General features: G+C 44.7%; 1 protein-coding gene across 1 annotated transcript in view; it reads right to left on the bottom strand.

Moving 5' to 3' along the window:
- The window catches only part of CUL3 (cullin 3), a 580,651-nt gene that overhangs the window by 302,769 nt on the left and 263,281 nt on the right, over window positions 1–14,601 (bottom strand). The window contains exon 8 of the mRNA XM_078665956.1: window positions 2,610–2,786. Within this exon, the coding sequence (XP_078522082.1) occupies window positions 2,610–2,786 (177 nt within the window). The remainder of the gene's footprint in view (window positions 1–2,609; window positions 2,787–14,601) is intronic.

Raw genomic sequence — 14,601 nt, 5'->3', positions numbered from 1 at the left:
TAAATTTACAGAAGATAAATATTGCAAACGAGCTGTTTATAGGTCATTTTGTGCTGGAAGCAAATGTCAGTACAAATTCTATAGACAAATATCAAAATTGTACCTTCCAATTATGTGCATCCTACCAAGTCTTAGTGGGTTTCAGATGTCTGTTATGACTGGCTGGCCAAGAAACTTTGAAGAACATGGAAGGTTGGTAAGTAGGTGCTTTTTTCCACAATCATATTTCTATTAAGTTGAACATTTCTTTCCGGCCCACTTAAGCACAAATGAGGTGGTGGTCGATTGGCGGTAACATGTACTACACAGGATATTCGGAGTGAGTATGATGGATACAAAAAGGCCTGCATTAAAATGAACACACTAGAAACTTAACAGCATCAGCTCTTTTGCAAAATGATACGATAGAGATCACATTGGGCAAATAAAGAGGCCCTAAATACGAAGGGAGAAAGAAAAGTGTGCACGCACATCCAGAGGATATGGGTGAAGGATTGCATGGGTCAATTGAGTAAATGCAATTCGAAGTGCAGGTGTTCTATGGATGCATCTGTGTGCGTGCATGTGGTAGCTATTAACAGGTATTTGGAGGTTTGAGATTTTTAAATGACCATCTGTCAGAGTGATTGGTAAATGCCTGTCACAAATGCACGCTCGGCCACCACCGTTCACACATTACCATCAACATCACACACATTATCGAGGAATAGGAAATAGAACATGTCCATGTGGGTAGGTTAGATGAGCTATGTGAATGACCCAAAATACCTACTAATCACCCCAAATAACATTCATTAGTGTATGTTTTTTACAGGTTATTTTTATGAGTAGATTTATGGGATTCACTGGCTTGTTCATGGGAACTATTTAGGTCACAAACAAGATCGGCCCCAGTCACGTTCCTCCCTACAGTGTGTTTGGGCATAAAAGAGTGAGCGAGAGACAGGGTGATAAGGAGATTGTTATACGGAACGGGAGGGAGGGAGAAGCTTTAAGAATAGAGACTGGGAAGAGGAAGGTGAGTAAAAAGGTGCAAACTGGGGATAAGAGCAAGATATTACAAGGTCTCTTCCCCATCAGGGACAGTTTCCTGTTCCCAGTCCATGATTTGTTCTTGGTTAGACTTTCTTATACACACATTTTGTTTCTTGTACTCTGGAATGGATGCTACTCTTCGCTTCAGCTCGATCATTGTATTGCTCCCTTTTTGTTTTCCTAATAAGCCCCATGCTTTGAGATCTATTGCTGATGGCTCTAAGAAACTGGCCTAAGAACACACACAGTGGGCACAACCCTACAGAAATAATACCAGACGTGTGTGTGTGTGTTTTGAACTAATTTCATTAATAACATGTTTAATCTGGCACTTCATAGTAAGCTAATGGTTTCTAAACACTATAACATAAAGGGGTCAGTATTGTCCAATTTAATAATACTCAGCTTAATGACACAACCTAGAAAGGATAAATGGCTGAGTTGGTCTTGCTGGAATCCAAACTTGTGATAGCAGATGACCACATATGTCAGTGGCAAGCATTTAAATAATGTAACCATGCTGCAAGCTATTATTAATTTTAGAATGCAAAAAAAATAAATGTGTTACATTATTTGTTAAGGTATGTCTTTGGGGAGCAGAAGCAATTAACACACTACACAAATTTACCAAGGGGTGGGGCAAAGGTGCCAGACCGATTTACTCTGCATAAAATATGTTCATTGTTTGTATGGAGGAAGACAGAGCAAAGACAACGATATAAACAGAGTAACAGAGACAGAAACTTGTTCACTTGATCACCATTCTTTCCACAGTCCTTGCCCTACTCCCCACTACGCAGCCTGCTTCCATTCCAATTCTATCCCTCACTCCTAAGTTGTCTATACAGTTCGATCCCTTCTTCCCTCTATTACCTGGCTAGAAGGCCAAGCTACTCCTCATTCCAACTTGTGAGCATGACAACCACATTCTAGGCATTATGTTTTCCCCATACCTTTTAAGCAATCTCATATGCAGTCTGTAGCTTAAAGCGAGTAAATGAAATGGGCAAACTGACATTTTAAACTAAATTCCTCTCTCATCTTACAAAATAGTGAACTTCCATAGAACATCACAGAAGAACTCAATGGAAAGACAATGGTTATAGTCAGTGCCACTGAAATTATGAGATGTTGAGGCCAAGGTGTTTCCGCATAATTACAGATTTGATGCATTTGCCATATTATCCATCCTCTGCTGTATAATCTGCAGAATTTAACAAAAATATATTTTTGTTTCTAGCTCAAACCGATCAAATGTTACTAAAATGCAGTGACACATGTTGCCAAACGGTGGAAGACCCTTTAGATATGTTGATAAGTCACTTTGTTGCGTATTACCAAATGTGGATGATACTGGTAGTAACGAGGGGAAATCTATGCCTTGAGTTAAGAAGTGTAAAAAGGGAAAAAAAGGAAGTAACACTATCACAAAATGTGCAGCATTACGGCTCATAATTTACCTTTTCTGACGCAAAATTTATCCTGCCGTATAATTTGGTACTCCTGGCCGCATAATTCCAGAAGCCCAGCTTAAAGTCAAGGTAACATTTGTCTCAAACAGAACTTGTACTTACTCCCTTGACTCCTTTTTTGAGCTTATCGTCAATAAATAATGAGAGGTATTCTGGAGACCTGGAGTTGAGATTAAGGAAATACTCAAAGTCACCAGCAATAGTCTGTTTAAAGAGCCGATCGTTGTTGAAGGATTCCTGCAGAAAACGATCAAATCGACTTTTCAAGTCCAGCAGTCCCTGTTAAAAAAAAATTATACGATTTAAAGGTACAATTGCGAGAATACTATGAACGTCGATATAAATGTTATTTACACAAATAAAAGCAAAAAATACTAACATTTACGAACTCACTAGCAAAGTTTCCATTACAGTTTATTCTTTCCACAAATCACAATCAATTGAAATCATTCCCAATAAAGAGGCCAAGAAACAATGCACATGAATGTCAGGAAAAATGTTAAAATGTTTCCGGAACACCTACTAATATTCTTTTCCATTGAAGGAAGCTACTTCCTTATCACAACTTATGTTTTTAGGCTTCATAGCAATTGTGTTTCTCCCAAGGACAATAGTGGAGCTTGATAAAGGAGCAGCAGCTGAACCATTTCTGCTGATTCATGGAAGAATAGAAAGCTCAGATGCTCTCGCTCTCCAACAATGACATTCTGAATGACTCTTGCCAGACATTCCCTCCCTGGCCCTCTGCATGCTTGTTGGACTTGGCCCTTTTGCAGGGTCATCCCTGAACTTTTTGCCTTCCTCCTGTATTTTATCTGACCTGTTGTTGGTGGTTTTATGACTCTGGACACTTTTTCACTGCTGATCAGTGCTAAAGTGCATATGTTCTCTATAGTAAATTGCTGTAATGGATTAGTGACTCCATGATTGGCTATTTGATTTACTTAGCGATACAAAAGGGGATGATGGACGGAGCGTTTGAGCAAATCAAACACTCACCCCCAGTCAACTAATCTGGGTTTAATCCATCACCATTCTTTAGCTCACTCTGCCACCCCAGTTCAGACATGGCCATATGCAAATCAGTCTGACCCTGTGCCTCATGGGAACAGTCCAGCCCGAACTGCCAAGCCATGCCTTCCCCGGACCGGATTCAAGATTCCTAGGACCGGTTTCTGGCATTTCAGCCGTCATCAGCCAGGCTAGCTTGAATCAAGTGGCAAAGTGAGCAAGGGGACTCACGTCTGAGCATACCCTGCCAACTTAGGGCGAACAAAGCGAAATCAAACACTCACCCCCAGTCACGCTTTGTTCGCCATAAGTTGGCAGGGTATGCTCAGACGAGAGTCCCTTGCTCAATTTGCCACTGGATTCAAGCAAGCCTGGCTGAAGACGGCTGTAATGCCAGAAACCGGTCCTAGGAAGCTTGAATCCGGTCCAGGGAAGGCATGGCTTGGCAGTTCGGGCTGGACTGTTCCCATGAGGCACAGGGTCAGACTGATTTGCATATGGCCATGTCTGAACTGGGGTGGCAGAGTGGGCTAAAGAACGGTGATGGATTAAACCCAGATCTGTTGACTGGGTGTGAGTATTTGATTGGTTCAGATGCTCGGTCCATCACCACCCCCTTTTGTACCGCTTTGTTCGCCATAAGTTGGCAGGGTATGCTCAGACGTGAGTCCCTTGTTCACTTTGCCACTGGATTCAAGCAAGCCTGGCTGGAGACGGCTGTAATGCCAGAAACCGGTCCTAGGAAGCTTGAATCCGGTCCAGGGAAGGCATGGCTTGGCAGTTCGGGCTGGACTGTTCCCATGAGGCACAGGGTCAGACTGTTTTGCAAATGGCCATGTGTGAACTGGGGTGGCAGAGTGGGCTAAAGAACGGTGATGGATTAAACCCAGATCTGTTGACTGGGTGTGAGTGTTTGATTGGTTCAGATGCTCCGTCCATCACCACCCCCTTTTGTACCGCTTTATTTGATTTACTTGTCAGACCCCAGTACAGTGCACCATGTGTGCCCAGGGCCTGTAAATCAAATGCTGCTAGTGGGCTGGCAGCACTGGTTGTGCCACCCACAGAAGCAGCTTGTAAAATATGACATCAGGTCTGCCATTGCAGAGCCTGTGTGCAGTCTGGGACTGCCATGTCAACTTGCACCCACTTGCTACTCCCTAAACCTTACCTTTTCTACATATTAGTCACCCCTAAGGTAGGCCCAAGGGCAGGGTGCCTTGTATGTAAAAGGTAGGACATGCCCTGATGTGTGCGGCATGTCCTGATAGTGAATTACAGCCAATTTTGTTTTTCACAATTGCAAGGCTACCTGTTCCCATAGGCCAGAATGGGCAGTTTCATTATAATATCTTATAATCCTAACTGACCCAGGGAACAAGGTAGAAATTTGAGTTTAGTATGCCTGAACTCAGAATGTTAAAATACATCTTTTAGTGTGTGTGATTTTCACATTCTGTGTTTGAAAATACCACTTTTAGAAAGTAGGTATTTTCTTGTCTAACCATCCAGCATGTCTCTGCTGGGTTTGTGCATTCCATGTCTGGTTTGTGAGTGACAGGGGGCTGGAGAGGGCCTTGGCTCCAGCAGTCTGATGGGTCAGCGCTGGGCCGAATAGGACCTGCATTGAATAGAGAGTAGGGGGCGGAGATTTCCTTTCACTGGCCTTAGCCCTCAGAATAGAGAGTAGGGGGGAGGGGATTTCCTTTCAGCTACCTGGGCCAAGTCTGCTCTCAAACAATGCTGTCTCCACCTCCTGCCAGGAAGCTGCACCAACGAGGACAGAACTGGTTTTGGTTGGACACAGGCACCCTCTGCCTTCAGAGGACAAAGGTTTTTGCAGTGAAAATATTGGGGCCTAGACCCCAAAACTTTAGATAACTTCTGGGAATCAAGACGGACCTTTGTCAAGGAGAGAAACCAAGGAAGCTGAAAGAGGAGACTACCCCAGTGCTGGTTGCTGTCTGGGGTTGGCCTGCCGTGGTTACTCATTTCCAAGAAAAGGGAAAAGGAACTTTGTGTACTTTATCATCTTGAGGAAGATCTCCAAGGGCTTGAAACTGAGCTTGCCTACTGTCTGAAGTCACAGGGACACCAAGACTTCACCACCAGCTCCCCCTGAATTACCTTGCTGGGAATTCTGCCTGCAAAGAGGTGCCTGCTGTGGTTTAAAGCCCTCTGGAGACTGCATGTCGCTGGAAGCGTGACGCAACGCCGAAGAAGCGTGTCGCCGCCGCTGCTGTTCGCCGTCGCATCATCAACGAAGCGCGTCGCATCAGCGGAGAAGTCGGACCCCACCGCAGAGGTTGCTGTCGCATCACTGGAGAAGCATGTCGCAGGGCCTGTCACGGCTCAAGAGTTCACCAAGTCGATGCACGGCCGTTGGGCGTGCACACATCGCATCCACGTTGTCGCATCGAAGACGCCATTTTGACGCATCGCACCGGATCGTCGCATCGCGGCGCCATCTTGTCGCATCGTCACCGGGCCGCAGTAAGAAATGATGCATCAACTCCCCACACAGTAGGAAAGCGACACATCACCTCCCCTGCAGTAAGGAACAGACGCATCCACTCCCCTGAGTGTACGGAATGGTGCATCAACTTTCCCTGCGACCCTTTTTTTTTGCATTGCGTGACGCATCCCAGATAGTTTGAGAGTAAAGTGTTGCATTTACCACCTACATTGAACCAAGCTATTTTCTACCATTGTAAAGACTTATTTTTGATTAAAGTATTGTGGATTTTTGCCGCTTGGTCTTGTGTTAAGTCTAGTAAAGATTACTTATTTTTCTAAACTGGTGTGGTGTCCATTTGTAGTGTTTTCACTGTATTACTGTATGTGTTCACAAATGCTGTACACACTGCCTCTGCGATAAGCCGGTCTGCGTGTGCCAAACTACCAAGGGGGTGAGAGCAGGGGTTATTTTAGAAGTGTAGCCCCTTACCCTGACTCGAAGCAAGCGTCCCTATTTTGACAAAGGTACCTACCTCTGCCAACTAGTGACCCCCCCATTTCTAACAATGCTCTACAAAATCCAGGTTTAGTTGATGCAGTAAAATGATTACTAGTGAATCCAAAGCACACTACTTCTTTCCTGAGGTCGCATTCACGGGTTACCATTTCATCAAGGGTTGGAGATGAAGCATCTCAAGATTAAAATGGTGTTTGATTGGGAGACTGTGAAGAGAACCTTGCCAAAAAATGACATTAATAAAATTCAGAGTAATATTTGCACCGAGGGAGCAGCCTTTCAAACAAGACTGACTGTGTAAACCTATGAAGCACACAAAAATGCTTCACACAAATGGCTGTTACTCTAGGGGAGGGTGTACTTGGATCGACAACAATTACCAGACTGTTTTACCGAATCATGGAGGAGTACCAAATGAAATTCACTTAAAGGGAGTTATACCACAGTGAACACCACCCAGTAGGTATTTTGCGATATTATCTTGCACTTTGAGCTCACTGCTTTTCTTCACTCCAAACCAAACGTGAAACTGTATTTTAGACTAGGAGGAAGACCTGAGAAACAGCTGACAGTCCTCAATGGTCCCTAGCCCTAACAACTCAACTAACGTTTTCAGTGTTTGGATGCTGGACCCCCAAAACAAGGATATTAATCTGATTAACATCCTTTACATGTTTAAAGAGTCAGATATCTAACACTGAGCTGGAGAAAGAAGCCTATGCTAGAGGTCACCTTCTTGGCTCACTCAGATTTCTGAGCCTATGCCTTTTCCCTCTTTACGTAGGTTGTCTTCAAAGAATCCATACCTGGATCGTCCAGCTTCCATCATCAAGACCTTCACAAGCCTCTATGCCTTATTCCCGGAGATAAAGTACTTCCTTCACCTACTTCCACTCCTAAATCTGGAGTGACTTCCACAAGACCCAGGTCACAGTCAGTAAGTTCAAAGTAATTTGGATATTTCTGGGGCTCTGTTACATGGCAAAGCCTTTCCATACAGTAGAGCTCATTGACTAGTCTTGAACCACAGGAACCAACAATGCAAACAGGTCAGCCTGAATGGTTGGGTTTTGCTGGAAACTAGAATGGCTCCTCACAAATACTCTTACTTCCTCTGCAGTGCTTTCTTCAATACAAAACTTTTGACTAGAGTAGGTTTCCACTAGATATTCATTCATTAAAAAAAATGGCGAGAAATATTTTGCCTCTGCTCAATGCCCCACCCATGGATGATGAATTATGGCACCCCCATGCCCGTCCAAGTTGTTTTATTGAAAATTCAGGGTTTGTGTTTTTTTGCTGATGAGGCATCAGAAGAAATACCAATCAATAAAGCATTATTCGGCTTAAAAGCAAACCGTAAAAGCACATCATAAAACAGTCAATTAAAATTTCCATAAAATTAACAATCAGCCAGATAATTTGCTAACGCCCATGTGAAGTTCAAAAGTGCATATAATTTTAACAATTAAAATAATTCATTAAAACCAATTTACATTTACATTAATACCAGATTAAGGTGCATAGAGAGTCAGCCAACAAATGTGCTCTACTTCCCAATAATACACCAGCACTAGTCAAATGTGCGCTACTTTGCTTTGATGGCCATAACACACTCACAAGACATATGGTCCAGACCCACTGCACCCCTTTTACCTTGTTCCCAGCTGAATGAGCCCCATAATTGCCCTACTATTACTGCTCATTTTGACATGCCGGGCACAAATCAAAATGACAATCACTCACACATCCACAAACTTGGATTTTATACTGACAGCTCCTGTTTAAGGAATAGAAATGGTTCCCTCATATGCTGTGTGCTCTCAACATAAGACCATATAGCAGTCGTCTAAAAACTTTTTAAAGCAGCGCCCTCCCCCAGATGGGGAAAATGGAAAATAAATCGGGCCCCTCCACAGAATTATTCTATTAAATTGGCAATGTTTGAATATGTCTCAACTTACCATTTTAAATTTGCAATTGAATACAGGATTGTCAAAAATACTATTCTGGTTAGGTATGCTGTACTAATGTGTAAAAGTATCCACAGTGTGATTATTGAAAATGGGGATGGGGTTTTGAAGAATATTTGCAGCCCATTCTGACACATGCTCCCAGCTAGATGATAAAATATGTTATTGATGGCCCATTACAGAGAAGCTTACTGCTGCTCATTTTGCAATTGTCAACACAATGCTCCTTTTGGCCAGAGCCTGGAGCCCCCATAGGATCTTTTGGGGGGCCCACAACTCAGTTTGAAGACCCCTGCAATAGGGAATGTCCACTTGCCAAAAGGCGGTTCAGCTCAGGTAGCAAAGTTGGTTGACAATACCTGAGCTTTGCTCCGGTAGAAAAGACTCAATCATTTTACTTTGTATACAAGATAATGCATGAAAATGGATAATAGCAGAAACGGGGATTCGTGACTTCAAGTGAACGGGCGAGTAGGTGGGGGGCTGCCATTCAAAAATGACGGCAAAGTTGAAGCCGAGTTGGATGCTCTTTAATTACCCACTAAAATGACTGTTAAAAGTATGGCTCATCAAAGTCCCCATCATTAAAGTAGATGTTAAATGTTTGAGCTGATGCTGCAGTCATACATTGGCACTCAATTCTCCCCCCCAAAGGCCAGCACAACATGCTCTTTTCCATCCCCACTGCAAATAGCCAAGGACTACTTTAAAGGTCATTTTAAGATTTGGTGCCAGAAGGGGATAAAGAATAATGGATAAGGGTGGGATGTAATTTACACGAGGACCCTTTATGGCGCTCCCATGACAACTGTTTGAAAGCACTCAGCATTCTTTTCCTTTACCTTCTTTATGTGCATCATGGAATGGTGCACGTGAGTAAACGGAAGATAACTGCTGCTGTTAGCATCAACAGGTTTGCTCCACATTGATCAGCATTGGCATAAAAATACTGTATTACCTGTGCCATGGTCATAATATGGCAAGGCAAACTAAATAATTAGTTACTTACCTTTGATAACTGGTTATCTAGTAGAGACAGGATCAACAACCAGGTGCAAAAAGCAGTTGTATGTGGGTGGCGCCCCTGTAGAAGTAGTGGCTGAGTTTGATTATCTTGGTTTGAAACTCACAAATAATTTATGTTGAGTACCGCAGATGGAAAGGGCACAGTCATCCCCGATACATCAAACGGCGAATATAGTAAAAATCCACAGGAAAACTGCATCCAGAAAGGTGGCACAGAAGCTAGAGAGTTATAATGTAAAGGCTCTAGGAGCAGTATTATATGGTGCAGAGTTATGGGGTAGCTCAAAACCTAGCAGCTTGTCAGTAATTGAACATACATTTTTTTAGATCTGTGCTAAACCCTACGGTGAGTATCCCGATGACTCCACTCTACTTAGATCTAGCCCAGAAAAAAATTATTCACAAAATCGAGCTCAGAGTGCTTATGTTTTGGCATCGACTAAGGTCTACTGCACCACTTCAGTCATATAGGGTGGGCTTCCGTGAATTAATACCTCCAACATGTGGGAGCAAGATCTTGTGGGTGCGTACTCTTAAGAACCTGCTACATAGGTTAAGTCTCAGCATATATTGGGATCCACAAAACTAGCCTTAAAGGTGTGTATTGGGGTATTGCTGAGACTGACCTCATATTGAACTGTAAAGGGTCGCTTACGGCTATTTTTATCGATTTTAAACCAACGCCGTTATTTGATGATACTATAGATGAAATTGTACATCCTTTAGCAAGGAAGCTATACCTACAGTTTAGGTATGGGTGTCTAACGGTAAAAACTTTTAAAAGGAAATGTTGTAAAGTAGGGGATATGGTGGATGAAAACTGCACCTGCTGTCAAGGTGGTCCAGAGTCAACTGAGCATGTTTTATTTTATTGCCCCTTGTACAGCCAGTATCGTGTTAAATCGATTGTTCCACTATGCAGAAACCTGGGAGTGAGAAAACACAAGGAGGCGTACAGAATTCTGCAGTCAGATACATCTTGTTTTATTGTATTATGTACAGCCAAGTTTTTAATGGCAATGTGGATTAGGCGTGCCAAGTGTTCCCTTGATAGCATTTAGGCTGCCAATCATTGAAGGGTCCCTCCGAATGGTATTATGTCACCCTGACTATTCCCGGTGGGCTGTCTTCATATATTATCGAAGATATTCATTCTATTTTCTTGTTTTTAAAGTTTTTTTATGATGAATTTCTCTAGTCTTTTTAAATGTAACTTTTATTGCTTCACTGTGTTGCTATTGTAATGGACCAAAATTGAGTATTTTAAATGTTTTATGTCGTTACTTGTGAGTGTCTTGTTCTAAGTTGCACTTTTCTGATCTATAGTGATCGAAATAAAGTCTTCTGAACAGATCTAGCCACAGATTCCTTACATTTGAACTCTCCCCAGGCACCAGACAGGATCCGGAAATAAATATATTGTTTACAGCAGTACCTCTGCGAGTCGGTAGGGGGCATCTAGCAACTCCGTAATGATGTCATCCACCAGATGCAACGTCGGCAGAGTCCATAGAAGCCCTCCCCTAAAGTCAATTTCTTTCTTGACTATTTTCCACACCAAAAACGCAGAGTCACTTACAGAAACTGACTATGGAAACAGTGGGCACAAAAAGAGACCTCTTAATGTCAAAACAATTACGAGGAATTAATGAAAGGCAATAGAATACCCAGAAGGGATCTTGTAGACAAAAGGAACAACCAGTTTGCAGAACAAGAAGGATGGGAGGGTTAAGGAATCTACAGCTAGATCTTGCCTCTACCAGATAAGGCGTTACCGAAGGGAAATAACTTATTCATCTGATAGAGACATTTAGCCGCAGATTCCTTATATTTGAATTAGATACCCAAGCAAAGGAGGATCTGCAAACTGGTCCCACTAAAGATCCCTGAATAGGGCAAGCCAGTCTGTAGTGAGATACAGAGACCAGGCTGTCTAGGAACGTAGGTGAGGAAAGGAGACGTCACACCAGAAGGACTGTGGAAAACCAGTAGGGAACTGAAATCCGTAAAATCAAAACAAGCATTTACAATGCAACGGTCTCGCCTTTGCAAAAGTTAGAGCTATTGGAATTGTAAATGACAAAATGTTTATTTATGTGTTGATTTTGAAAACAGATAAATAAATAGCATGGTCATTTACAATGTCAATAGCTCAATCTCTCGCAAGTGCGAGACCTATTGCATTTGCACACACACACAGAGCCACACACACACACGCAGAGCCACAAACACAGAGCCACACACACACACACACACACACACAGAGCCACACACACACACAGAGCCACACACACACACACACACAGAGCCACACACACACACAGAGCCACACACACACACAGAGCCACACACACACACAGAGCCACACACACACACAGAGCCACACACACACACACAGAGCCACACACACACACAGAGCCACACACACACACAGAGCCACACACACACAGAGCCACACACACACACAGAGCCACACACACACACAGAGCCACACACAGAGCCACACACACACACAGAGCCACACACACACACAGAGCCACACACAGAGCCACACACACACACAGAGCCACACACACAGCCACACACACACACAGGGACACAGACACAAAAACAGAGCCACACACACAGAGCCACACACACACAGAGCCACACACACACAGAGCCACACACAGACAGAGCCACACACACAGAGCCACACACACAGAGACACACACACACACACACACACACACACACACAGAGCCACACACACAGACACACACACACACACACAGCCACACAGCCACACACACACAGAGCCACACACACACAGAGCCACACACACACAGAGCCACACACACACAGAGAGCCACACACACACACAGAGCCACACACACACAGAGCCACAACACACAGAGCCACACACACACAGAGCCACACACACACACAGAGCCACACACACAGAGCCACAACACGCTGCTTTTAGGACCTAATTCAGGGCGCATAATACATTGTGGTATAGTTAAGACTAAGAAATTAGCCTATATATGTTTACAATAGTTTTGAATCTAGTTACGACGTTTGCTCACTGTCCAGTGATTCTGTGCAAATTAGTTAATATACCCGCGCCATAGGCAATATGGCAGTAGGCAATCTCCTTATCGTAGAAGTATGTGGCGAAATGAGCAGAGCTGCTGAGCAAGAAGCTGTTAAGAGTCATGGCGTTCGCTCACCGCCGGGTGATACTGCACTGGAGATTCTGTGGAGAAGATGCATTTTGCCTGCAGAGGAACACAGGCCTTGTCTGCATTTCCATTGCTACTTCTCCTGCCTCAAGTTATGAGCTTCTCAGAACAGTCAGGCTTTAACAGTAGAATATTACAATCAACTGGATTCATTTTTGTGAGGTGTCTTACTGTTTAATTAGTTGCTTTGGAACATTTTTGTTTAACTTGTAATTCCAATTTTTTATATTTTAAAATGTACAGTTGTCAATAGAAAATTCTCAAATCTAACAAGCACAGACCTGTGCTCTGACCGTCTCTCTTGTACCACATTAGAAAGCTGCGTGGGAGTGAGGTGAGTGATGGCTTGTGGCTTTGTGACATTGTAACAAAAAGTGGTAGAAAGATTGGGAAGGGCAGTAAGAAAAGAAATAGCAAGAGTGGTAAGGGCAGAGTACGAAATAATAGTAATAGAGTGGGAAGGAGAGAGCAACAGAGTAAGACAGTAAGGGGCAGGTGCATGCACCAGGTGCCGGCGGCTGGAATATACCCTGCGGAGGTGGGTCTGGTGATTGGCCGATCTCGTGGGGCTCTAGAAGGCCCGTCCGGGAGGCTGTCTGCCCTGATGGCTGGTGTTGGTGAACAGCGGGACAGAGATGGTGCGGCCCCAAGGGGACACATTCTACACTATAGAAGCGAGTTGGTGGCGCATGCTGCCATGGAGAAACTGCTGCAGAAGCTTTACGAGAGCGGCGGTGGTGTAGCTGCACTTTGTTTGCGGGACCTCGAATGGGCACCGGAGCTTCCCTTGACGGAACTGGGGAACGGAGAGCACATAAGAGCACTGGTGGGCAGTAGGAGCTACGAAGAAACGTGGGGAGTGCGGGCGCTGTAAGGGAGTAGGGCTGCGGGGCACGCCGCGCTGCTCGGTCTGGGAGAACGACTCCGTGCCCACACAGAGCCCTGCAAAATAAAGCTTGCATCACTGCAGGCCGGTCCGGACTGCCCCCCCGTGGGGAGACCCAGGGTGCCTAATACGTGGAACGCAATGTCAGTCTCGGAGCCCTTTGACCCATATTTATGCGGGTGGCAAACCGTTCTCATTACCAGCCTACCAGGCCTTCCTGACGTCACAGGACAAAGCTAACAGAACGCCTGCCATGTTGACTTTAGTCAAACCGACGCTGGAGACAAATCATCAAAAGTGGAGGTCTCTCATTTTCTGGATGCAAGATTAAAGACGTGCAAGGTCCCGCTGCGTACGCTTAATCGGGGCGGAGAGACAAATCACCGTGGACGTAACTGGTAGTTGTAGTTCACACTGCCATCTTTTTGAAGGCGACCATTCTCGGGAAACAAACATTGCTCTCTAGGGGACTGAATGAGGTCTGTACTTTACTGACAATGGGGCTTGAAGAGCCTGGGGAAACCTACGACGTTCACAAGTGGAGGAGTAAGTAGTTGAGACCTGTGCAGGCCCGACGCCCAGGCTATCATACCGGGCCTTGCACTGAGGTCTCTTCGATATGTCTCTGGTAGCCTATGCCAGTAGCGAGGATAGTGTCTCGGAACTTGAACCACCCGGGACAGAGAAGCAGCGGGATGGTGGACTGTTCTCGAGTCTGCCACCTCCCCGTAACATCGTGCCCCCTCGCTTCACTTTAGTGGACGCCGCAGAGGCAGACCTTCCTGACACTCATCGGACTGCGCCACCGACAAATGCACTCCCTACAGAATCCAGGTTAGGGCTGCCCCCTCCCAAGCGAAGCGGTCTGAACCTGCCCGCCCCCACCGGCGATACTTCTACCGTCCCCGGTGCCAAGAAGAGGGCGGAGCCTGTGAGGATCAGCGCCCCCCAGCTGCATGGACATGATGTGAGTTACGCTAATATGGGGGAGATAGCTGCG

This window comes from Lissotriton helveticus, chromosome 11, assembly GCF_964261635.1.
Source record: "Lissotriton helveticus chromosome 11, aLisHel1.1, whole genome shotgun sequence".
NCBI lineage: Eukaryota > Metazoa > Chordata > Amphibia > Caudata > Salamandridae > Lissotriton > Lissotriton helveticus.
The sequence above is the reverse complement of the archived record's forward strand: the minus strand, read 5'-3'. Positions and strand labels throughout refer to the sequence as shown.